At 45.6% G+C, this 26615-nt stretch overlaps 4 protein-coding genes across 4 annotated transcripts; all 4 read right to left on the reverse strand.

Moving 5' to 3' along the window:
- Positions 1-935: 935 nt before the first annotated feature.
- LOC308512238 (T-cell leukemia/lymphoma protein 1A-like) lies at positions 936-1274 on the reverse strand (the record flags this gene model as incomplete). The annotated part of the gene is made up of 1 exon (XM_081082037.1): positions 936-1274. The coding sequence occupies one exon, from the start codon at positions 1272-1274 to the stop codon at positions 936-938; it is 339 nt and encodes a 112-aa protein (XP_080938163.1).
- Positions 1275-7406: 6132 nt separating this feature from the next.
- LOC308512239 (protein p13 MTCP-1-like) lies at positions 7407-7742 on the reverse strand (the record flags this gene model as incomplete). The annotated part of the gene is made up of 1 exon (XM_081082038.1): positions 7407-7742. The coding sequence occupies one exon, from the start codon at positions 7740-7742 to the stop codon at positions 7407-7409; it is 336 nt and encodes a 111-aa protein (XP_080938164.1).
- Positions 7743-12854: 5112 nt separating this feature from the next.
- Positions 12855-13193, reverse strand: LOC308512240 (protein p13 MTCP-1-like; the record flags this gene model as incomplete). The annotated part of the gene is made up of 1 exon (XM_081082039.1): positions 12855-13193. One exon carries the CDS (start codon positions 13191-13193, stop codon positions 12855-12857), a length of 339 nt encoding a protein of 112 aa, XP_080938165.1.
- Positions 13194-17784: 4591 nt separating this feature from the next.
- On the reverse strand, positions 17785-18129 carry LOC308512242 (protein p13 MTCP-1-like; the record flags this gene model as incomplete). The annotated part of the gene is made up of 1 exon (XM_081082040.1): positions 17785-18129. One exon carries the CDS (start codon positions 18127-18129, stop codon positions 17785-17787), a length of 345 nt encoding a protein of 114 aa, XP_080938166.1.
- Between the last annotated feature and the right edge of the window lie 8486 nt (positions 18130-26615).

A 26615-nucleotide genomic window follows, 5' to 3' on the forward strand; every position in this document is an offset into this window, starting at 1 on the left:
GGATCAGCCGAAACTCTCTGATATCCCGCGAGTGGTCCCAGATTATGAGAGGGCACAGGCCAGGCTAAGGTACCAAACTGGTGCCCCATTAGGTCTGGTGATGGACACGGGAGGTAGGCCAGCTGGGGATGGACCATGGGAAGGCTCCAGGGTGTGTCCAGCATGTCTCACTAGCCCCAATAAACCAGATCCCAGCAGCAAGCTGACCTACCAATCTGAATGTCTAATCCCTGGTCGTCAATGCATGTCATAGCCAGCAGTTGAGCAACCTTAGTATATCATTTGCATATTATGCTTTGAGTGGTTGAACATATGACCAGTCCACTGAACACTTAGCATATTAAGCTTTCATTATATAGGATTGATTTCATACAGGAAGGGAGAGAGAAATGTAAATGAGAGAGAATCAAACATCGGGTGCCTTCTTCACACCCCCTACTGGGGATCGAGCCCACAACCAGAGCACGTGCCCTTGACCAGAATTGAACCTGGGACCTGCCAGAGTCCACAGTCCAACCCTGTATCCACAGAGCCTAACACGCTAGGGCCCATTGGTTAATTCTTGTCTGTGCCTTGACCAGGAATTGAACCGTGACCTCTGAGTTCATAGGTTGTCCCTGAACCACTTAGCAACACCAGCTTGGCTGAAAATGCTTTTATTGATTTGGGAGAGAGGGAGAGAGACAGAGAGATACAGGGAGACAAAGAGACAGAGAGAGAGAAAGAGAGGGAGAAAAGAGGAAGAGGAGGAGAAGAAGAAGAAGAAGAAAGAGAGAAAAAGAGAGAGAGAGAAATTAATGTGCCCTCACACCCAGTAGGTGGCAGATAGAACAACAGAACTTAGTAAAAAGGTGAACAGAACTATACACATCCCAACAGCAGGCCAGCAGGACTGGGGCTCAGGTTGACAAGAGCCAGGGACCCCATCACGTGACCTACGAGTCTTCCATCAGCTCAAGGATCATTTTCTCCACGTCATTCTCCTTGACGTGGTGCACGATGCGCCAGAACCGGTGCATGGAGTCCATGTACTGGGTGCCAAGGTGGAGCACCCACCACGAAGGCATGGTGCCAGAGGTCTGCGGGCTGGTGGTGAGTGTGTTATGCTCACTGGGGTCGTCGACCTGGCACAACTGTACTTGCAGGTCACCTCCTGACTCCATGACAAGAAGCATCCATGTGCGATGGTTGTCATCCTCATACAGCGAGGGCCCACGGATATCCAGGTAGATGGGGTGCGAGGTGAGGTGCACCTTTTCCGGGAGCTCGGCCATGACCCCTCTGTGGTCTAAGAATCAACAGCCACAGCTTCTCAGAGCCTCTCGCTACTTTGGTCCTGGTATCGAAAGACAGGGCAAGGGGTCTCCAAACGCATTTTACATCGGCTTTTATCTTTATGGTTTTTATGGTTATGTTTGTGGTTGCTTTTGGTTTATTATGCAAATTTATAAATCTCAACTTTTCTTTCTTTTAAAATTTAGATATCTCTCCTAGTAAAAAATACATAAAACGTACTAGAGTAAAGTATGACTCTGTGAAAGTAACATGGTCATATGGAATTTTAAAACATTTTTTAAATGACAGTTGACATACAAACTTAGGTTCATTTCAGGGGTACTCCCCAATGATTACACATTATGTAATGGACTAAGAAATCTGCAATTAATCTCATATCCACCTCCCAGCATACACAGTCATATTACTAGAGGATCAGTGCACAAAATTTATGCACTCTGTGGGGGTTACCTAGCCAATCCTGCAGCCTCTACCAGTCCAGGAACCCTTGAGTGATGTCCAACTGACGGCTTAGGCCCGCTTTAGTGCTGCCGTGGAGGCTCCCTCCACCCCCTGTGCTCGACAGTTGTGAGCCTGGCTTTTGGCTGAGCAGTATTCAACCTGTGGGAGTGCACTGACCACCAGTGGAGAGCTCCTGACATAAGCATCTGCTCCCGGTGGTCAGTGTGTGTCATAGCTACCACTTGTTCTGCCATTTGGTTGATTTGCATATTAGCCTTTCATTATATAGGATTGCATGGACTCAATGCTCAACTTTACTCTGCCATGATTATTCTTTCGTTTTTTTCATATAGTTCTACTGATTTCAGAGAGGAAGGGATAGGGAGAGAAAGAGAAAAAAAGACCAATGACAGAGAATCATTGATTGGTTTCCTCCTGCACACCTCCTACTGGGGATCAAGACTGTAACCTGGGCATGTGCCATGACTTGGAATCCAATCGACATGTCCTGGTTCCTAGGTTTGAGCTAAACAGCTGAGCCGTGCCAGCCCGGCTCTTTTCATTTCTTTCTTTTCTTTTTTGTACATTTTTTCTTAATTAAAACTTTGTTGTTTGATCAACTTTTATTTTTGTCCTGAACACCACCTTCTTTCTGATCATCTCACAGGGAAGTCACAAACCATAGAACGACCCACCCCATGCAAATAATATTCTTTACCTTGAACAGCTGGCAGAGGATCAAAGCTAACGTCTGTGTCCAGGTGGGCTTCTTAACAGAGGTCTTGCTTCTCAAGTGCTGGTGAGAGAGGCAAGACCAAAATATGCAGGGAGAGACAGACACCTGGGATAGCTGATCGAGCAAACAGGAAGCAAGGAGACAGGTGAAACAGCAAGTAGGATTCCTGCGGTCTCATAACATCACTTACAGAATGATCTCTCCCTCACCCAAACCTCAGCCATGCTCCTGACAGGAGTATGGTTTTGCTGCTAAACTCACTTCAGTCCACAAAGTCCAAATTCCTCCCTCAGATCAGACTCCATCCCCAATCCTTCCAGTTCCTCCTCCTCCTCCTCCTCCCATCCATCTTTTTCTTACTTGTTCTTCTTGCTCTGAAGGCAAACCACCGTTCTTCCCTCTTTTCCTCTGTGAGCAGACTCTGCTTCGCCCTGTCACCTGCAGAAGAAAGAAAATGGCCATGATACACCTGTTCCAAGGGGTCCATGTATCAGGAATGTGTCCAGAAAAAACAAGGTTCCCCTGACTCACACCCCAGAAACCAGTCCTGTGAGAACTGTGGTGGTGAGGAAGGAAAGAGGTTTATTCAGGTGCCGGCAACCTGAGAAGATGGGGGAAGCTCGTCCCAAAACTCATCTGCCCAACTCAGTGCAAGCAGAGGCTTTTATAAGGAGGGAGAGGCCAAACAGAGCAAAGAGGTCAGAGGGTGGGGCTTGAGAAGTTCTCAACGTGCCAACAGAAACAATCCAATCTGATAAGGATCTTGCAAGTGGTCAGGTGATGGTCCAGTGTGCGTCATCCTAGCCTTTGTCATCCTTGTGCTAAGGTTGAAGGTCATCAAATCTCCCAGAACTGGGAAGGTCAGAGTTTATATCTTCTACAAACAGTTCCTAGGATTGTTATACAAACAGGCTGTTTATCTACAAGCTTCATTATTAGTCAGAGTCTGCATTTACACAAACAATGTGGAATGAATCATGAGGTGAGTTGTAATTCCCATGAATTACATGAATTCATCTAATTAATGTGACATGAATTCTGAGTTACTTTGTTCTTCTTCAAGGCATTTCCACCTTTTGAAAAAGTCAAATTGTCCCTGGCCGGTTTGGCTCAGTGGATAGTGTGTCAGCCTTTGAACTGAAGCAACCCGGGTTTGATTCCTGGTCAAGGTCACATCCCCAGGTTGTGGGCTTGATCCCCAGTGAGGGATGTGCAGGAGGCAGCTGATCCATGATTCTCTCATCATGGATGTTTCTAACTCTCTCCCTCACCATTCTTCTCTGAAAAAATAAAATAAAATAATAAACAACTCGCAGTTCAATGACCTGGACTGAAGCAAACTCTTTCCAATTAGGAAGGAAAGATGTATGGGGTCCTAAGGAAATGTCAGGCATCTGCCTGTTGGCATTCAGGAGAAGGAAAATAAAAAGAGAAAAGAAAAAATGGGAGATAAAAAACATAGTTCAAATGTCACCCTCATACTTCCCTCATAGGAATCAAGCCCAAAGGGGTCATGAGACAGAGTGTCTGCAGTGCTACACATGAGAGATCTTGAGGCGAGGCCTCAAGATTGATGTTAGGTTGGAAAGGAGAGAGAGATAGATACATCAATGATGATGAGAGAGAAACCTGGACTGGCTGCTTCCTGCCCGCCTCCCATTGTAGAACAAGCTGGCAACCCAGGAATGAGCCCTTGACTGGAATAGAACCCAGGACCCTTCAGTCCACAAGCCCACGCTCTATCCACTGAGCCAAACCAGCTCGAGCGCTAGGTCGGCTTTAAATGACTACCCCCCTGGTATGTTAAACCAAAAAGATAATAAACTATTTTAGACAATGTGCATACCATCGGAATGCAACAATTGCTAATATTTTTGTAAATGATTTTATTGACTCAGAGAGGAAGGGAAATCGAGAGCGAGAGAAACATCCATGATGAGAGAAAATCACGGATTTAGGGTCAAGATCTGTGTGCATTTGGGTTTTTAATTTTGTTTAGCACTAAACAGCCCCAAACCACCAGCTATCAGAAAATTCATCTACCAGGAATGTGTCCAGAAAAACAAGGTACCACTGATTCACACCCCAGAAACCAGTCCCAGGAGATAGGTGGTCTTCAGGAAGAAAGAGGTTTATTCAGGTGCCAGCCACTGGAGAAGATTGGGGAAGCTCGTCCAAAAACTCATCTGCACATCTCAGTACAGGCAGAGGCTTTTATAAGGAGGGAGAGGCCAAACAGAGCAAAGAGGTCAGGGGGCAGGGCTTGAGAAATTCCCTAAGTGCCGACAGGCACAGTCCAATCTGATAAGGATCTTGCAAATGGTCAGGTATTGGACCAGTGTGCGTCGTCCTTGGCTTTGTCCTCCTGGTTCTAAGGTTGACGGTCATCAAATCTCCCAGAACTGGGAAGTTCAGAGTTCGTATCTTCTAAAATTTGTTCCTAGGATTCTTATACAAACATGTTGTTTACCTACAAGCTTCATTATTAGTCAGAGTCTGCGTTTACAGGAACAATGTGGTAAGAATGTGGAGGTGAGTTGTTATTCCCACTGTAACATGAATGCTGAGATGCTTACATCTTCTTCATGGCATTTGCGCCCTTTGAAAGTCAAATTGGCACAGGCTGGTTTGGTTCAGTGGATAGTGTAGGCCTGCAAACGGAAGGGTCCCAGGTTCTATTCCCAGTAAACGTTACATGCCCAGGTTGTGGGCTTGATCCCCAGTGAGGGACTTGCGGGTGGCAGTCGATCCATGATTCTCTCATCATGGATGTTTCTAATTCTCTCTCTCTCCCTTCCTCTCTGAAATCAATAAAAATGTATTTGAGAAAAAGGGCGAAGCTCTATCCACTGAGCCGAACCAGCACAGGCTGTAGGTCCACTTTAAATCACTATGCACCTGGTATGTTAAACCAAAAAAATAATAAACTATTTTAAAACAATGTGCATTTAATGTGAATGCAACACTTGCTTAATATTTTTTAAATGTTTTTATTGACTCAGATAGGAAGGAAAAGCGAGAGGGAGAGAAACATCCATGATGACAGAGAATCACGGTTAGGCTGCAACCCAACGCCGCCTACTGGGGATCGAGCCCGCAACCTGGGCATGTGCCCTATTCTGGGAATCAAACCCTGACCTGCTGGTTGATAGGTCCACACTCAGCCACTGAACCACGCTGGCTGGGCCCTATTTGCAATATTTTGAATATGAGAAACACACCTTAGAAACACATCCCTCACGCTCCCCAGTCCTCAGCCCTAAAGGTCTCAATTTGCATTTGCAAACACTTTCGTGCAAGAGAAGAATTGAATCAGCAGTCAGTGATCTCTTTAATGAAACCATGGATGACTTAAAATTGATTTCTGGGGCTCACGCAGGGCCCCCCTCCTGCCACCTCTCTTGTGTGCGATGCTAGATAAATTTTATGATCGCTGGGCTTTGTTTGGGGGAGTTTAGTGATAAACACAATTAAAAACCCAAATGCATCCAGAGCTAGACTCTAAAGCCACTCATAGAGCCGGGTGGAGCCTTCAGGAGATGAGCCCTGGCATCCCTCGTAATTCCTCAAAGGAAAGAGATGATCAGCTAAAAACACAAGTAATCCCCCAAACATTCGTTCTTTTCTTGGAGAGGGTAGTATTGGTTGACGAACCTCAGGAGATCAAACAATGAGAACCCTGGACATTGAAATGAAAACTATTTCCAGTGATGTCTTTGAGCCTTGTCTTCAGGGGAAGGGCTAATATTTTCAGGCTTAAAGTCTTTTTCGTTGATGTACTCTTTTAAATATATTTTTACTAGAGGCCTGTTGCACGAATTTATGCACAAGTGTGGTCCCTAGTCCTGGCCTGCGGGGATCGGCCGAAACTGGCTCTCTGACATCACCCGAGGGGTCCCAGATTATGAGAGGTCACAGGCCAGGCCAAGGGATCCCACCGGTGCACGATTGGCGCCCGGGTGGGATGTGGGAGTTTGACCAGCTGGGTCAGGACCGTCGGAGGGCTCCAGGGTGTGTCCAACATGTCTCACTAAGTCCCCATCAGTGAGACCCCAGCAGCAAGCTGCCCTACGAGTCTGAATGTCTTGTTCCTGGTGGTCAAAGTCTGTCATAGTGAGCAGTTGAGCAACCTTAGTATGTCATTTGCATATTATGCTTTGATTGTTTGAAAAGATGACCGGTCGACTGGACTCTTAGCATATGAGGCTTTTATTATATAGGATTGATTTTATACAGGAAGGGAGCTAGAAACATCAATGATGAGAGAGAATCATACATCAGGTGCCTCCTGCACACCCCTACTGGGGATAGAGCCCACAACCAGACCTTGTTCCCTTGAACAGAATCGAACCTGGGACCTTCCAGAGTCCACAGTCCAACCCTCTATCCAATGAGCCTAACATGCTAGGGCTCATTGGTCAATTCTTGTCTGTGCCTTGACCAGGAATCGAAGAGTGACCTCCGGGTTCATAGGTGGTCCCTGAACCACTGAGAAACACCAGCTTGGCTCAAAATGCTTTTATTGATTTGAGAGAGAGGGAGAGAGACAGAGAGATACAGGGAGACAAAGAGACAGAGAGAGAGAGAAAAGAGGAGGAGGAGGAGGAGGAAAAGAAGAAGAAGAAGAAGAAGAAGAAGAAGAAGAAGAAGAAGAAGAAGAAGAAGAACAACAACAACAACAACAACAACAACAACAACAATAAGACCAAGAAGAGAGAGAGGGAGAGAGAGAGAGAGAGAGAGAGAGAGAGAGAGAGAGAGAGAGAGAGAATGAGAGAAAGAGAGAGAGAGATCAATGTGCCCTCGCACCCAGGGGGTGGCAGATAGAACAACGGTGCTTAGTAAAATGGTGAACAGAAATATACACGTCTGACCAACAGGCAGGCAGGACTGGGGCTTAGGTTGATAAGAGCCAGGGACCCCATCACGTGTCCTACGAGTCCTCCATCAGCTCAAGGATCATTTCCTCCACTCCATCCTCCTTGATGTGGTGCACGATTCGCCAGAACCGGCACATGGCGTCCACGTACTGGCTGCCAGTGTAGAGCGTCCACACCAAAGGCATGGTGTACGAGGTCAGCGGGCTGGGGGTTAGTGCGATATCCCCACTGGGGATGTCTTCCTGGCGCAACCGTACTTGCAGGACATCTTCTGTGTCCATAATGTGGTGCAACCATGTGCGATCATTCTCATCCTCATACACCGAGGGCCCACGCTTCAGGCAGATGGGGTGCGAGGTGAGGTGCACCTTCGACTCGAGCTTGGCCATGACCCCTCCGTGGTCCAAGGAGCAACAGCCACAGCTTTTCAGAGACTCTCGCTACTTTGGTCCTGGTATCGAAAGACAGGGGATGGGGTCTCCAAACGCATTTCTCCCTCTGCTTTTATCTTTACGGTTTTTACCGTTGTGTTTGTGGTTGCCTTTGGTTTATTTTGCAAATTTATAAATCTCAACTTTTCTTCCTTTTCGGTTTTAGAGCTCTCTTCTCGAACAAACTGTACAAAAGTACTTAAAGTAAAATATGACGCTATGAAGGTAACATGGTCCTATGGAATTTTAAAAACATTTTTAAATGAGTTAACATAGAACCTTCGGTTCTTTTCAGGGGTACACCCCAATGATTAGACATTATATAATGGACGAAGAAATCATGGAATTAATCCCATACCCATCTGACACCATACACAGTTATTATAATAGTGCTACAGTCTCAATGCACAAAATTTATGCACTCATGGGGGTCGCTCAACAAACCTTTCAGCCTCTCCCAGTCCAAAACCTCTTGAGGGATGTCCAACTGACAGTTTAGGACTGCTTTAGTGCTGCCATTGAGACTCCCACCACCCATCTGTGCTCGGCACCTGTGAGTCTTGCTTTTGGATGAACGGCACTCCCCCTGTGGGAGTGCACTGACCACCGGTGGACAGTTCTTCTCATGAGCATCTGCCCCCAGTGGTCAGTGCTTGTCATAGCGACCAGTCATTCTGCTGTTTGGTTGATTTGCATGTTAGCCTTTTATTATATAGGATTGAATAGACTCAATTCTCTACTTTACTGTGCCATGACTATTCTTTCGTGTTTTACATATAGTTTTACTGATTTCAGAGAGAAAGGGGGAGGGAGAGAAAGAAAGATCAATGATGACAGAGAATCACGGATTGGTTGCCTCCTGCATGACCCCTACTGGGGATCAAGACTGTTACCGGGGCATGTGCCATGACTGGGAATCGAATTGACATCTCCAGGTCCTTGGTTTAAGCTAAAAAACTGAGCCATGCCAGGGGGGCTATTTTCTTTCCTTTCCTTTCCTTTCCTTTCCTTTCCTTTCCTTTCCTTTCCTTTCCTTTCCTTTCCTTCCCTTTCCTCTCCTCTCCTCTCCTTTCCTTTCCTTTCCTTTCCTTTCCTTTCCTTTCCTTTCCTTTCCTTTCCTTTCTTTTCCTCTCCTTTCCTTTCCTTTCCTTTCCTTCCCTTTCCTCTCCTCTCCTCTCCTCTCCTTTCCTTTCCTTTCCTTTCCTTTCCTTTCCTTTCCTTTCCTTTCCTTTCCTTTCCTTTCCTTTCTTTTCCTCTCCTTTCCTTTCCTTTCCTTTCCTTTCTTTTCCTCTCCTTTCCTTTCCTTTCCTTTCCTTTCTTTTCCTCTCCTTTCCTTTCCTTTTCTTATCTTTTCTTTTCTTTTCCTTTCTTTCCTTTCCTTTTCTTTTTCTTAATTAAAATTTTGTAGTTAGCTCAACTCTTCTTTTTGTCCTGACACCACCACCTTCTTTCTGATCATCTCAGAGTGAACTCACAAACCATATAACAACCCACCCAATGAAAATAATATACTTTACCTTTAATAGCTGGCAGAGGAACAAAGCTAACGTCTGCATCCAGGTGGGCTTCTTAACAGGGGCCTTGCTTCTGAAGTGCTAGTGCGAAAGGCAAGACCAAAATATTCAGGGACAGACAGACACCTGGGATAGCTGATCAGGAAAACAGGTAGCAAAGTGACAGGTGAAACAGCAAGTAGGATTCCCGAGATCTCATGACATCACTGATAGAATGATCTCTCCCTTCCCCAAACCTCAGCCATGTTCTTGGCAAGAGCAGTATGGTTTTGCTGCTAAACTCACTTCAGTAGACAAAGCCAAAATTCCTTTCTCAGATCAGACTCCTTCCCCAATAAATCCTCCTCCTCCTCCCATCCACCTTTTTCTTACCTATTCTTCTTGCTCTGAAGGCAAAGCAGCGTTCTTCACTCCTTTCCTCTGTGACCAGTCTCTGCTACCCCCTTTCACCTGCAGAAGAAAGAACATGACCATGATACATATATTCCCTATAGTCCATGTACCAGGAATGTGTCCAGAAAAACAAGGTACTACTGACTCACACCCCAGAAACCAGTCCTGTGAGACAGGTGGTCGTCAGGAAAGAGAGAGGTTTATTCAGGTGCCAGTAACCTTAGAAGATGGGGGAAGCTCGTCCCAAAATCCATCTGCACATCTCAGTACAGGCAGTGGCTTTTATAAGGAGAAAGAGGCCAAACAGAGCAAAGAGGTCAGGGGGTGGGGCTTGAGAAGTTCTCTACATGCCCACAGGCACATTCCAATCTGATAAGGATCTTACAAGTGGTCAGGTGTTGGTCCAGTGTGGGTCATCCTAGACTTTGTTCTCCTGGTTCTAATGTTTAAGGTCAGCAAATCTCCCAGAACTCGGAAGGTCACAGTTCATAGCTTATAAAATTTGTTTCTAGGATTCTTATTCAAACAGGCTGTTTACCTACAAGCATCATTATTACTCAGAGTCTGCATTTACAGGAACAACGTGGAAAAAATGGTAAGGTGAGTTGTAATTCCCATGAATTACATGAATTCATGTAATTACTGTGACATGAATAATCAGATGCTTACTTCTTCTTCAAGTCATTTGCGACCTTTGAAAAGTTAAATTGGCCCTGGTTGGTTTGGCTCAGTGAATCGAGTGTCAGCCTGTGAACTAAAGGGTCCTGGCTTCGATTCCTGATCAAGGACACAAGCCCAGGTTGTGGGCTTTATCCCAAGTGAGGGACTTCCAAGAGGCAGCCAATCCATGATTCTCTAATCGTGGATGTTTCTAACTCTCTCCCTCTCCCTTCCTCTCTGAAATAAATTAAAATATATTAAGAAAAAAAAAGCGGACACTCTATCCACTGAGCCAAACCGGCTCTGGCACTAGGTAGTCTTTAAATGACTACCCACCTGGTATGTTAAACAAAAAAATAATAAACCATTTGAAAACAATGTGCATTCAATCTGAATGCAACACTTGCTTAATATTTTTTTAAATGTTTTATTTACTCAGAGAGGAAGGAAAAGCTAGAGGGAGAGAAACATCCATGATGAGAGAGAATCACAGATTGGCCACCTCCCACACGCCCTCTACTGGCGATCGAGCCTGCAACCTGGGCCTGTGCCCTGGACTGGGAATCGAACCGTGACCTCCTGGTCCATTCCTCGATGCTCAACAACTGAGCCACGCCGGCCGGGCCAGAAGTGCAATATTTTGAATATGAAAAACACACCTTAGAAACACATCCCTTACGCTCCCCAGTCCTCAGCCTTACAGGTCTCAATTTGCATTTTCACACACTTTCCTGCAAGAGGAGAATGTAATCAGTACTCAGTGATCTCCTTAATACGACCATGGATGCCCTGAAATTGATTTGTGGGGCTCCCCTTGGGCCCTCGGCCTGTCGCCTCTGTCTGGTTCGATGGTAGATGAATTTTATGATCGCTGGGCTTTGTTTGGGGCTGTTTAGTGCTAAACACAATTAAAAACCTTAATGCACACAGAACTAGATATTGAAGCCACATACAGAGCCAACTTGAGCCTTCAGGAGACGTGCCCTGGCATCCATCATAATTCCTCAAAGGAAAGAGACGATCAGCATAAAACACCCGTAATCCCCAAAACATTCGTTTTTTTTTTGGAGAGGGTAGTATTGGTTGACGAACCTCAGGAGTTCAAACCATGAGAATGCTGGTCATTGAAATGAAAACGAAGGACTTATATGCATGCACATAAGTATAACCAACGGACATGAGACACTGGATGGCAGGGGAGGCCATTGGATTGTCAAGGGCGGGGGAAAAAAAGGACACATATGTAATACCCTTTGTAATATTTAAAAAAAAATAAAAAGAAAGAACACTAAAAAAAAAAAAAATGAAAACTATTTCCAGTGATGTCTTCGAGCCTTGTCTACCCGGGCTGGGCTAATATTTTCAACCTTAAGGTCTTTTTCTTTGCCTGTTACTGTTTAATATATTTTAACTAGAGGCCGGAGCACAAATTCGTGCACCAGTGTGGCCTGTCCTGCGGGGATCGACAGAAACTGGCTCTCTGACATCCTCAGAGGGGTCCCAGATTATGAGATGGCACAGGTCAGACCAAGGGACCCCACCGGTACATGATTGGGGCTGGGGTGGGATGTGGGAGATTGGCCAACAGGGGTGATATCGTAGGAGGGCTCCAGGGCATGTCCAGCCCTTCTCCCTTAGTCCCGGTCAGCCAGACTCTAGCGGCAAGCTGACCTACCATTCTGAATGCCTTCTCCCTGGTGGTCAATGCATGTCATAGTGAGCAGTTGAGCAACCTTAGTATATCTTTTGCAGATTATGCCTTGATTGTTTGAACAGATGAATGGTCAACTGGAAACTTAGCATATTAGGCTTTTATTATATAGGATTGATTTCATACAGGAAGGGAGAGAGAAACATCAATGATGAGAGAGAATTATACATCGGGTGCCTTCTTCACGCCCCCATGTGAGGTCAAACCCAAAACCTGAGCATGTGCCTTTGACCAGAATTGAACCTGGGGCCTTCCAGAGTCCACAGTCCAACCCTCTATCCACTGAGCCAAACAAGCTAGGGCTCATTGGGTAATTCTTGTCTGTGCCCTGGCCAGGAATTGATCTGTGACCTCCGGATTCATAGGTCGTCCCTCAACCACTGAGCAACACCAGCTTGGCTCAAAATGCTTTTATTGATTTGAGAGAGAGGGAGAGAGACTGAGAGAGACAGAGAGACAAAGAGACAGAAATATACAGAGAAAGGAGAAGCAGAATTTCTAGGAAGAAGAAGAAGAAGGAGAAGAAGGAGAAGAAGAAGAAGAAGAAGAAGAAGAAGAAGAAGAAGAAGAAGAAGAAGAAGAAAAACAAGAGCAAGAACGAGAACTAGAACAAAAAGAACAAGAAGAAAGAGAGAGAGAGAGCCAGAGAGATCAACGTGCCCTCACACCCAGGGGGTTGCAGATAGAACAACAGAGCTTAGTAAAAAGGTGAACAGAACTATACATGTCCTGCGGGTAGGGAAGCAGGACTGGGGCTCTGGTTGACTAGAGCCAGGGACCCAATCACATGTCCTACGAGTTGTCCATCAGCTGAAGGATCATTTCCTCCATGCCATCCTCCTCTACGTGGTGCACAATGCGCCAGAACTGGCCCATGGAGTCCAGGTACTGGATGCCAAGGTGGAGCGCCCACCTTGAAGGCATGGTGATCGAGGTCGGCAGTCTGGTGGTGAGTGCGATATGCCCACTGGGGATGTTTACCTGGCGCAACTGTACTTGCAGTTCACCTCCTGTCTCCATGACGAGATGCAGCCACATGCGCTGGTTCTCATCCTCATACACCGAGTGCCTACGGATCTTCAGGAAGATAGGGTGTATGGTCAGGTGCACCTTCAAGGGTAGCTCGGCCATGACCACTCGTGGTCCAAGGAGCAACAGCCACAGCTTCTCAGAGCCTCTCGCTACTTTTGTCCTGGTATCGAAAGACAGAAGATGGGGTCTCCAAATGCATTTTACCATGGCTTTTATTTTTATGGTTTCTACGGTTGTGTTTGTGGTTGCCTTTGGTTTATTTTGCAAATTTATAAATCTCAACTTTTCTTTCTTTTTATCTTAAATATCTCTTCTTGAGCAAACTGTACAAAACATACTTAAGGTAAAATGTGACTCTATGAAGTTAACATGGTCCTATGGAATTTTAAAAACATTTTTAAATGACATTTGACATACAATCTTAGGTTCATTTCACGGGTACACCCCTATGATTAAACATTATATAATGGAGTAAGTAATCATGCATTAACCTCATAACCATCTGACACCATACAAAGTTATTATAATATTACTAGAGACTCACTGCAGAAAATTCATGCACTTGGAGGTGTCCCTCAGTCAGCCCTGTGGCCTAAAACAGTCTGGGACCCCTTGAGGGATGTCCAACTGACGGCTGAGGCCCAATTTTGTGCTGCCGTGGAGGCTCCCCCTCGCCCCCTGTCTCGGCAGCTTTGAGCCTGGCTTTTGGCTGAGCAACGCTCCCCCTGCGTGAGTGCATGGACCACCAGTGGACAGGTCCTGCCATGAACATCTTCCCCCGGTGGTCAATGTGTGTCATAGCGGCCAGTCGTTCTGCTGTTTGTTTGATTTGCATTTTAGCCTTTCATTATATTGGATTGACTCAATGCTCTACTTTATACTGCCATGACTATTCTTTTGTTGTTTTTTTCATATAGTTTTACTGATTTCAGACAGGCGGGGAGAGGGAGAGAGAGAGAGAGAAAGATCAAAGATGACAGAGATTCAGGGATTGGTTGCCTCCTGCATGCCCCTACTGGGGATCAGGACTGTAACTCGGGCCTGTGCCCAACACGGGAATCAAACCGAGATTTCCTGGTTCCTAGGTTTAAGCTCAACAACTGAGCCACGCAAGCCGGGTTCTTTTCTCTTCTTTTCTTTTTTTTCCTTTTCTTTTCTTCTCTTTTCTTTCCTTTTCTTTTTTTCTTAATTAAAACTTCCTAGTTTGTTCAACTTTTCTTTTTGTCCCAAAACCACCACCTTCTTTCTGATCATCTCTGATGGAACTCACAAACCATAGAACAACCCACCCCGTGCAAATGATACGCTTCACCTTTAACAGCTGGCAGAGGAACAAAGCTAATGCCTGCGTTCAGGTGGGCTTCTTAACAGCCGTCTTGCTTCTCAATTGCTGGTGAGAGAGGCAAGACCAAAATATTCAGGGACAGAGCGATACCTGGAATAGCTGATCGGGCAAACAGGAAGCAAGTGACAGGTGAAATAGCAAGTAGGATTCCTGAGGTCTCATAACATCACTCATAGAATGATCTCTCCCTTTCCTAAACCTCAGCCATGCTCTTGGCAAGAGCTGTATGGTTGTGCTGCTAAAATCACTTCAGTCTACAAAGTCCAAATTCCTCCCTCAGATCAGATTCCATCCCCCAACCTTCCTCCTCCTTCTCCCATCCATCTTTTTCGTACCTGTTCTACTTGCTCTGAAGGCAAAGCACCGTTCTTCGCTCCTTTACTCTGTACTAGTCTCTGCTTCCCCCTGTCACATGCAGAAGAAAGAACATGACCATGATACACATATTCCCAGGAGTCCATGTACCAGGAATGTTTCCAGGATAACAAGGTACTACTGACTCAAACCCCAGAAACCAGTCCCAGGAAGCAGGTGGTCGTCAGGAAGGAAAGAGGATTATTCAGGTGCCGGCAACCTGACAAGATGAGGGAAGCTCGTCCCAAAACTCATCTGCACATCTCAGTACAGACAGAACCTTTATAAGGAGGGAGAGACCAAACATAGCAAAGAGGTCAGGGGGCAGGGCTTGAGAAGTTCTCTATGTGGCAACAGGCACAGTCGAATCTGATAAGGATCTTACAAGTGGTCAGCTGACAGTCCATTGTGCGTCATCCTAGACTTTGTCCTCCTGGTTCTAAGGTTGAAGGACAGCAAATCTCACAGAACTGGGAAGGTCACAGTTCATACCGTATAAAAGTTTTTCCTAGGATTCTTATTCAAACTGTTTGTTTACCTACAAGCGTCATTATTAGTCAGAGTCTGCATTACAGGAACAATGTGGAAAAAATGGTGAGGTGAGTTGTAATTCCAATGAATTACATGAATCATGTAATTACTGTGACATGAATACTGAGATGCTTACTTCTTCTTCAAGGCATTTGCGACTTTTGAAAAATCAAACTGGCCCTGGTTGGTTTGGCTCAGTGGATAGAGTGTCGGCCTGCGAACTGAAGGGTCCGGGGTTCGATTCTCGGTCAAGGGCACATGCCCAGGATGTGGGCTTGATCCCCAGTGAGGGACTTGCAGGAGGCAGCTGATCCATGAATCTCTTATTAAGGATGTTTCTAACTCTCTCCCTCTCCCTTCCTCTCTGAAATCAATAAAAATTTATTTGAATAAAAAAGGTGGACGTTCTATCGACTAAACCAAACCAGCTCGGGAGCTAGATAGTCTTTAAATGACTACACACCTGGTATGTTAAACCAAAAAAATAATAAACTCTTTTAAAACAATGTGCATTTAATCTGAAGGCAACACTTGCTTAATATTTTTTAAATGTTTTTATTGACTCAGAGAGGAAGGAAAAGCGAGAGGGAGCGCAACATCCATTATGAGAGAGAATCACTGATCGTCCGCCTCCCGCACGCCCCCTACTTGGGATCCCACCTCAACCGGGGCATGTGCCCTTGCCTGGGAATCGTACCATGACCTCCTCCTTGATAGGTTGACGCTCAACGATTGACCAACGTTGGCTGGGGTAGAAGTGCAATATTTTGAATATGAGAAACACACCTTTGAAACACTTCCCTCACGCTCCCTTTCCTCAGCCTTAAAGGTCTCAATGTGCATTTGCCAACACTTTCCTGCAAGAGGAGAATTTACTCAGCAGTCAGTGATCCCTTTAATGCAACCATGGATGCCCTGAAATTGATTTCTGGGGCTCCCCCCGGACCCCCCTCCAGCTGCCCTCTCTGGTGCGATCTAGATGAATTTTATGATCGGTGGGTTTTGTTTGGGGCTGTTTAGTGCTAAACACAATTCAAAACCCAAATGCATCCCGAGCTAGAAGCTAAAGCCGTACACAGAGACGGCTTGATCCTTCAGGAGATAAGCCCTGGCATCCCTCATAATACCTCAAAGGAAAGAGATGATCAGCATAAAACACCCATAATCCCCCAAACATTCCTTCTTTTTTTTGGAGACTGTAGTATCAGTTGATGCACCTTAGGAGTTCAAACTATGAGAACGCTGGTCATTGAAACAAAAACTATTTCCAGTGATGTCTTCGAGCCTTGTCCACGGGGCTGGGCTAATATTTTAAGGCTTAAGGTCTTTTTCTTTGTCTTTCTCTATTTAATATATTTTTACTTGAGGCCCAGTGCACAAATTCGTGCACCAGTGTGGTTCCTCGTACTCGCCTGAGGGGATAGGCCGAAACTGGCTCTCTGACTTCCCCAGTCAGTTCCCAATTTATGAGAGGGCACAGGCCATGTCAAGGCATCACACCGGTGCCTCATTAAGTCTTCGGACGGACACGGGAGGTTGACCAGCTGGGGAGGGATGGTGTGAGGGGTCTAGGGTGTGTAAAGCATGTCTCATTCAGTCCCGTTCAGCCAGACCACAGCAGCAAGCTGACCTACCAGTCTGAAAGCCTTGTCCCTGGTGGTCAATCCATGTCATAGCGAGCAGTTGAGCAACCTTAGTATGTCATTTGCATATTATGCTTTGATTGTTTGAAAAGATGACCGGTCGACTGGACTCTTAGCATATTAGGCTTTTATTATATATGATTGATTTCATACAGGAAGGGAGAGAGAAACATCAATGATGAGAGAGAATCATACGTCGGGTGCCTCCTGCACACCCCCTACTGGGTATTGAGCCCACAACCAGAGCAAGTGCCCTTGACCAGAATTGTACCTGGGACCTTTCAGAGTCCACAGTCCAACCCTCTCTCCACTGAGCAAAACAAGCTAGGGCTCATTGGTTATTTCTTGTCTGTGCCCTGAACAGGTATCGAACTGTGACTTCCGGGTTCATAGGTCGTCCCTTAACAACTGAGAAACATCAGCTTAGCTCAAAATGTTTTTGTTGATTTGAGAGAGAGGGAGAGACACAGAGAAAGACAGTGAGACAAAGAGACAGAGGGAAAGGAGAAAAAGGAGGAAGAGGAGGAGGAGGAGGAGGAGGAGGAGGAGGAGGAGGAGGAGGGGAAGAAGAAGAAGAAGAAGAAGAAGAAGAAGAAGAAGAAGAAGAAGAAGAAGAAGAAGAAGAAAGAGAAGAAAAACAAGGAGAGAGAGAGAGAGAGAGAGAGAGAGAGAGAGAGAGAGAGAGATCAATGTGTCCTTGCACCCAGGGGCTGGCAGATAGAACGACAGAGCTTATTAAGAATTTGAACAGAACTATACACATTCCACTCCCAGGGAAGCAGGACTGGGTCTCAGGTTGACAGAGCCACGGACTCCATCACACTTGCGAGTCTTCCATCAGCTCAAGGATCATTTCCTCCACGCCATTCTCCTTGATGTGGTGCACGATACGCCAGAAACGGTACATGTGGTCTACGTACGGGCCTCCAAGTTTGAGCATCCACATCAAAGGCATGCTGCTCGAGGTCTGCGGGCTTGTGGTGAGTGAGATATGCCCACTGGGGATGTCTTCCTGGCGCAACCGTACTTGCAGGACACCTGCTGTCTCCATGACAAGATGCAGCCACGTGCGCTGGTCCTCGTCCTCATACACTGAGTGCCCACGGATCCTCAGGCAGATGGGGTGCGAGTTGAGGTGCACCTTCGACGGGAGCTTGGCCATGACCCCTCCGTGGTCCCAGGAGCAACAGCCACAGCTTATCTTAGCCTCTCGCTACTTCGGTCCTGGCATCGAAAGACAGGGGATCAGGTCTCCAAATGCATTTTACCTCGGCTTTTATCTTTATGGTTTTTACGGTTGTGTTTGTGGTTGCCTTTGGTTTATTTTGCAAATTTATGAATCTCAACTTTTTTTTCTTTTTAGCTTTAGATCTCTCTTCTCGAGCAACCTGTACAAAACGTACTTAATGTACAATATGACTCTATGAAGGTAACATGGTCCGATGTAATTTTAAAAACATTTTTTAAATGAGTTAACATAGAACATTAGGTTCATTTCAGGGATACACCCCAATGATTAGACATTATATAATGGACTAAGAAATGATGCAATTAATCTCAAACCCATATGACACCTTACACAGATGTTATAATATTACTAGAGGCTCAGTGCGCAAAATTCATGCACTTAAGCCAACCCCTCAGCCAACCCTGCTGCATCTTCCAGTACAGGACCCCTTGAGGAATGTCCAACTGAAGGCTTAGGCCCGCTTTAGTGCTGCCGTGGAGGCTCCCACTACCCCCCTGTGCTTGGCAGCTGTGAGCCTGGCTTTAGGCTGAGCGGTGCTTCGCCTTTGGGAGCACACTGACCACCAGTGGACAGCTCCTGCCATGAGTATCTGCCCCCGGTGGTCAGTGCGTGTCATAACAACCAGTCATTCTGCCATTTGGTCGATTTGTATATTAGCCTTTTATTATATTGGATTCAGTCAAGGCTCCACTTTCCTGTGCCAAGACTATTCTTTCTTTGTTTATATAGTTTTACTGATTTCAGAGAGAAAGGGAGAGGGAGAGAAAAAGAAGGATCAATGATGACAGAGAATCTAGGATTGGTTTCCTCCTGCATGTCCCCTTCTGGGGATCAAGACTGGAACCCGGGCATGTGTCATGACTGGGAATCTAATCGACAGCTCCTGGTTCCTAGGCTTAAGCTAAAAAACTGAGACATGGCAGCCGGGCTCTTTATTTCTTTTCTATTCTTTTCTTTTCTTTTTTTCTTAATTAAAGTTTGTAGTTGGTTCAACTTTTCTTTTTGTCCTGACAACAACACCTTCTATCTGTTCATCTCAGAGGGAACTCACAGACCATAGAAGTAATATGCAATACCCACCCCATGCAAATAATATGCTTTACCTTTAACAGCTGGCAGAGGAACAAAGCTAATGTCTGCGTCCAGGTGGGCTTCTTAACAGCTGTCTTGCTTCTCAAGTGCTGGTGAAAGAGGCAAGACCAAAATATTCAGGGACAGAGAGACACCTGGGATAGCTGATTGGGTAAACAGGAACCAAGTGACAGGTGAAACAGCAAGTCGGATTCCTGAGGTCTCATTACATCATTTATAGAATGATCTCTCCCTTCCCCAAACCTCAGCCATGCTCTTGGCAAGAGCTGTATGGTTTTGCTGGTAAACTCACTTCAGTCCAAAAAGTCCAAATTCCTCCCTCATATCAGACTCCATCTCAAATCCTTCCAGTAGTCGTCCTACTCCTCACATCCATCTTCTTCTTTCCTGTTCTTCTTGCTCTGGAGGCAAACCACCGTTCTTCCCTCTTTTCCTCTGTGAGCAGACTCTGCTTCACCCTGTCACCTGCAGAAGAAACAAAATTGCCATGATACACATATTCCCAGGAGTCCATGTATCAGGAATGTGTCCAGAAAAAACAAGGTTCCCCTGACTCACACCCCAGAAACCAGTCCCGAGACAGATGGTCGTGGGGAAGGAAAGAGGTTTATTCAGGTCCCGGCAACCTGAGACGATGGGGAAAGCTCGTCCCAAAACTCATCTGCACATCTCACTGCAGGCAGAGGCTTTTAAAAGGAAGGAGAGACCAAACAGAGCAAAGAGGTCAGGGGGTGGGGCTGGAGAAGTTCTCTATGTGCCCACAGGCAAAATCCATTCTGATAAGGATCTTGCAAGTGGTCAGATGAGGGTCCGTTGTGCATCATTCTAGCCTTTGTCCTCCTGGTTCTAAGGTTGAATGTGATTAAATCTCCCAGAACCAGGAAGGTCAGAGTTTATGTCTTCTAAAATTAGTTCCTAGGATTCTAATACAATCATGCTGTTTACCTACCAGCTTCTTTATGAGTCAGAGTCTGTATTTACAGAAACAATGTGGAAAGAATGGGGAGGTGAGTTTTAATTCCCACTGTGACATGAATGCTGAGATGCTTCAAAGCGTTTCCACCCTTTGATAATGTCAAATTGGCCCTGGCCTGTTTGGCTCAGTGGATAGAGTATCAGCCTTTGACCTGAAGGGTCCTGGCAAGGGCACATTCCCAGTTTGTGGGCTTGATCCCCAGGGTGGGAAGTGCCCGAGGAAGCCCATCTAGATTCTCTCATCATGGATGTTTCTAACTCTCTCCCTCTCATTTCCTCTCTGAAATCAATAAAAATGCATTTGAAAAAAAGAAAAAAAATCAAATTGCCTCCTTAATATTCACAACCTGAACTGCAGTGCATAGAAATACCCAGAATCAGGCAAATGTCTAAGTTTCTTGGAAAGAATAAAAGTGCCCATCTCCAACACGCTGGTTTGAAATCCCCAGCGGGGACAGGAATTTTTCATGGAGTGTGCGGTTGCATATTGTTTTCATTTTCGGACATCTGATCAACCCAATTCCAATGGAAGTTCTGATGTAAGCCTGGCCCCCCTGCAAGGGTGAGATATCAAACAGCTGGGTAAGCCCACTGTTAAATTCTTAAATATTCCTCTTTCATCAGTCCACACTTAACATCTATCCATAGCCTCTCATCCGAAGAATCATGCTGGCTTAGAAGTGTTAATATCATGGAGAAATGTATCCAATAAACCTCAACACACAGCCTTCTCCCTACTCTTAAAAAAGGCAAAGAGTATTCAATGACAGACACAGGCATCCCTGAGAATAAAGTTCAACAATAAAATTTAATGTATTCATTTCAGGAGAGACTCATTGATTCATTTCCAAGTAATTTTCAGCATAATCCCATTAAACCTTCCCTGAACTTAAGGTCTTCGTATTTGTGTTTGAATGAATCCTAACCATAGGTTATAGCAATCTGTATGTATCTTTATAACAAGAAAGAACAAGGAGAGGAATTACTATCTATACTAATAAAGGGTAATATGGTAATTAGACAGGATGTCTTCCAGACGACCTTCTGGATGTCCTTCCTAACAAAGGTGGGCCCAGGAGAAGCCACCCGGAGTCCAGGTTGCCTGAAACCCGGTGGGGCTAAGCTGGTCCTTGTCCCAGGTGCCTTTTTCCAGCCGAAGTAGGGATGCCTGGGTTCTGGGTGCAGGGGCAGAGGCAGAGGCAATTAGCGGCGATCAGGCCAGCAGAACAGTAGATAGAGGCGATCGGGCCAACAGGGGAGCAGTTAGAGACATCAGGTCGCAGGGGAGCAGTTAGGGGCGATCAGTCAGGCAGAGGAACAGTTAGGGGTGATCAGACCGGCACGCAGAGGGGTTAGGGGCAATCAGGCAGACAGGCGAGTGGTTAGGAGCCAGCAGTCCTGGATTGTCCGAGGGAAGGCCCAGATTGGAGAGGGGATGAGGGACACCCGCCTTCCCATGCACGAGATTCATGCGCCGGGCCTCTAGTACTTAAATGATTGGCTACGGTGGATTTTCTTCTCTTCTAGACTCCATCATGTCAGTCTGCTTTTTAAAAAAGTATTTGCCATTTTTACAAAGACCAAAGTGGTAGTTGGACATTATATATGACTTCCTACATATACTTCCACATAATAGATGTCTTAGGGGATACTCATAAATATCAAATGCCAACTAAGTACACGGGTTTTTAATACTTTGGGACACTGGTCAAAAGCCAGAGAACATATATGCGTAACCCATAGACACAGTCAACAGTGTGGTGATGGCCACAGGAGAAAGGGAGGACATGGTGGAGGTGGGATAAGAAAGGGAAAATGGGGGCATCAGTAGTAATGACAACAATAAAAACGAAGTAAAAAAATGAACATGATGCCCAGCTGGTGTGGCTCAGTGTTTGAGCGTCGACCTATGAACCAGGAGGTCACAGGTTCTATTCCCGGTCAGGCACATGCCTGAGTTGCGGGCTCGATCCCCAGTAGGGGGCATGCAGGACACAGCCAATCCATGGTTCTCTCTCATCATTAATGTTTCTCTCTCTCTTCCTCTCCCTTCCTCTCAGAAATCCATAAAAACATATTTATTAAAAACACACACGTACACACACATAAAACCAGAACTTTTTCTGAAGGACAGTAGAGAAAATGATGCTTTCATTTCTTTGTAGACATGGGGCAGAGGGTTGGCGAGAGTGTGTGATAATCTAAAATTATCCATAACCCTCCTTAAAAAAGGCCAGTCATGGGTCAGACACCCAAAACACGACAAGGATTTGAAATCCACTTCAAATGCATAAAAATTACCAGTAAAAGCAAACAAAACAAAAACCCAAATGTAAACTTTTGGGGGAAGGTGAGAAAAGAATACTTCTAGGGTTTGTGGGACAAGAAACTCCACACACAATGAGAAGAAATTGGTTCTACGAGCAGAAGCTATGGGAGACAAATTATAGACACAATTAACATGACTTCCCCTTTATTTGAAATCGTGGGCTTTCTTCTAATGGAAATGGAAGCTCCCTCAGAGGTAACTAAAAGCCAACACGATGAAATATATATACTGTGGGCAGTCTCTGTATTTGCGGAATCTGAGCTTAAATTCCTGTTCATATTCTTGGAAGATGAACGAGGGGTCTTAGCAACTGGTTCCCAATTTCATCGCCCTAGGAAATCGAACTTAGTGTGTTCTTTAAATATATTTTCATGACCGGCCCGGTGCACGAATTTGTGCACTAGTGGGGCCCCTCGGCCTGGCTGGCGGGATCGGGGTGAAAACGGCTCTCCGACATCCCCCGAGGGATTCCAGATTGGGAGAGGGCTCAGGCCAAGCCTAGGGAACCCACGGTGCAAATAGAGGCCAGGGTGGGATGTGGGAGGTTGGCCATCTGGGAAGGGACGATAGGAGGGCTCCAGGGCATGTGCAGACCATCACACTCAGTCCCAGTCAGCCAGACCCCAGCAGCAAGCTGACCTAGCAGTCTGAATGACTTGTCACTGGTGGTCAATGCATGCCATAGTGAGCAGTTGAGCAGACTTACCATATCATTTGCATGTTATGCTTTGATTGGTTGAACATATCACTTGTCGACTGGACACTTAGCATATTACGCTTTTATTATATAGGATTTATTTCATACAGGAAGGGAGCGAGAAACATCAATGATGATAAAGAATCATACATCGGATGCCTCCTGCACAACCCCTACTGGGGATTGAGCCCACAACCAGAACTTGTGCCCTTGACCAGAATTGAATCTGGGACCTTCCAGAGTCCAGATTCCAACCCTCTATCCACTGAGCAAAACAAGCTAGGGCTCATTGGTTAATTCTTGTCTGTGCCATGACCAGGAATCAAACCATTACCTCCACGTTCATAGGTCGTCCTAAACCACTGAGAAACATCAGCTTGGCTCACAATTCTTTTATTGATTTGAGAAAGAGGGAGAGAGACAGTGAGACAAAAAGTCAGAGAGAGAGAGAAAGGAGGACGAGGAGGAGGAGGAGAAGAAGAAAAAGAAGAAGAAGAAGAAGAAGAAGAAGAAGAAGAAGAAGAAGAAGAAGAAGAAGAAGAAGAAAAAGAAGAAGAAGAAGAAGAAGAAGAAGAAGAAGAAGAAGAAGAAGAAGAAGAAGAAGAACAAGAACAAGAAGAACAAGAACAAGAAGAAGAACAAGAAGAAAGAGAGAGAGAGAAAGAGATCAATGTGCCCTCTCACCCAGGGCGTTGCAGATAGAACAACAGAGCTTATTAAAAAGGTGCACAGAACTATACACGTCCCACCGGCAGGATAGCAGGACTGGGGCTCAGGTTGACAAGAGCGAGGGACCCCATCACATGTCCTATGAGTTTTCCCGCAGCTCAAGGATCATTTCCTCCACGCCATTCTCCTTGACGTGGTGCACGATGCGCCAGAACCGGCACATGGGGTTCACGTACTGGCCTACAGGGTTAAGCCTCCACATCCAAGGCATGGTGATCGAGGTCAGCGGGCTGGTGGTGAGTTCGATATCCTCACTGGGGATGTATTCCTGGCACAACATTATTTGCAGGACACCTACTGTGTGCAGCCTACGAGATGCAGCCACGTGCGCTGGTCTCATCCTCATACACTGCGTGCCCACGGATCCTCAGGCAGTATGGGGGCGAGGTGAGGTGCACCTTCTCAGGGAGCTCGTCCATGATCCCTCTGTGGTTCAAGTAGCACAGCCACAGCTTCTCAGAGCCTTTTGCTACTTCAGTCCTGGTATCTAAAGACAGGGGATGGGGTCTCCAAATGCATTTTACCTCGGCTTTTACCTTTATGGTTTTTATGCTTGTGTTTGTGGTTGCCTTTGGTTTATTTTGCAAATTTATAAATCTCAACTTTTCTTTCTTTTTAGCTTCAGATCTCTCTTCTCAAACAACCTGTACAAAACCTACTTGAAGTACAATATGACTCTGTGAAGGGTACATGGTCCTATGGAATTTTAAAAGCGTTTTTTAAATGAGTTAACATAGAACATTAGGTTCATTTCCGGGGTACACCCCAATGATTAGACATTATATAATGGACTAAGAAATCATGCAATTAATCTCATACCCATCTGACACCATACACAGTTATATTATTAGAGGCTCAGTGCACACACTCTATGCACTTTGGGGGGGTCGCTCACCCAATCCTGTGGCCTCTCCCCATCCGGGACCAAGTAAAGGATGTCCAAGTGACCTCTTAAGCCTGTGTTAGTGCTTCCGTGTGGCTCCCATCAACCCCTGTGCTCGGAAACTGTGAGCCTGGCTTTTCGTTGAGAAGTGCTCCCCCTATGGGAGTGCACTGACCACCTGTGGACATCTCCTGCCATGGGCATCTGTCCCCGGTGTTCAGTGCGTGTCATAGCAACCAGTCATTCTGCCATTTGGTTGATTTGCATATTAGCCTTTTATTATATAGGATTGCATTGACTGAATGCTCTACTTTACTGTGCCATGACTATTCTTTTAGTATTTTGAAATAGTTTTATTGATTTCAGAGAGGAAGGAACAGGGAGAGAAAGAGAAAAAAAAGATCAATGATGACAGAGAATCACGGATTGTTTGCCTTCTGCACACCTCCAACTGGGGATCAAGACTGTAACCCGGGCATGTACCCTGACAGGGAATCGAACTGTGATATCCTGGTTCCTCGGTTAAAGCTAAACAACTGAGCCATGCCATCCGGGCTCTTTTCTCTTCTTTTATTTTTAATCTTTTCTTTTCTTTTCTTTTCTTTTCTTTTCTTTTCTTTTCTTTTCTTTTCTTTTCTTTTCTTTTCTTCTCTTTTTAAAAATTAAATCTTTGTAGTTGGTTCAACTTTTCTTTTTGTCCTGACAACACCACGTTCTTTCTGATCATCTCATAGGGAACTCACAAACCATAGACCAAGCTCCCCAATGGAAATAATATGCAAATAATATGCTTTACCTTTAACAGCTGGCTGAGGAACAAAGCTAACCACTGCGTCCAGGTGGGTTTCTTAAAAGGGGTCTTGCTTCTCTGGTGCTGTTGAGAGAGGCAAGACCAAAATATTCAGGGACAGACAGATACATGGGAGAGCTGATCAGGCATACAGGAAGCAAAGAGACAGTTGAAACAGCAAGTAAGATTCCTGAGGTCTCATAACATCACTTATAGATGATCTCTCCCTTCCCCAAATCTCTGCCATGCTCTTGGCAAGAGCTGTATGGTTTTGCTGCTAAACTCACTTCAGTCCACAAAGTCCAAATTCCCTCCCTTATATTAGATTCCATCCCCAAGCCTTCCTCCTCCTTCCATCCTTCTTTTTCTTACCTTTTCTACTTGCTCTGAAGGCAAAGCACCATACTTCACTCCTTTCCTCCGTGACTGGTCTCTGCTTCCCCCTGTCACCTGCAGAAGAAAGAAAATGGCCATGATACACATATTCCCAGGAGCCCATGTACCAGAAATGTGTCCAGAAAAAAAAACATACCCCTGACTCCCACCCCAGAAACAAGTCCCGTGAGACAGGTGGTGTTGAGGAAGGAAAGAGGTTTATTCAGGTGCCGGCAACCTGAGAAGATGGGGAAAGCTCGTCCCAAAACCCATCTGCACATCTCAGTGCAGGCAGAGGCTTTTATAAGGAGGGAGAGGCCAAACAGAGCAAAGAGGTCAGGGGGCGGGGCTTGAGAAGTTCTCTACGTGCCCACAGGCACAGTCCAATCTGATAAGGATATTGCAAGTGGTCAGGTGACGGTCCAGTGTGCCTCATCCTAGCTTTTGTCGTCCTGGTTCTAAGGTTGAAGGTCATCAAATCTCCCAGAACTGGGAAGGTCAGAGTTTATATCTTCTAAAATTAGTTCCT

The sequence above is a fragment of the Myotis nattereri genome (assembly GCF_964212035.1).
Source record: "Myotis nattereri genome assembly, chromosome: Y".
NCBI classification, from domain to species: Eukaryota; Metazoa; Chordata; class Mammalia; order Chiroptera; family Vespertilionidae; genus Myotis; species Myotis nattereri.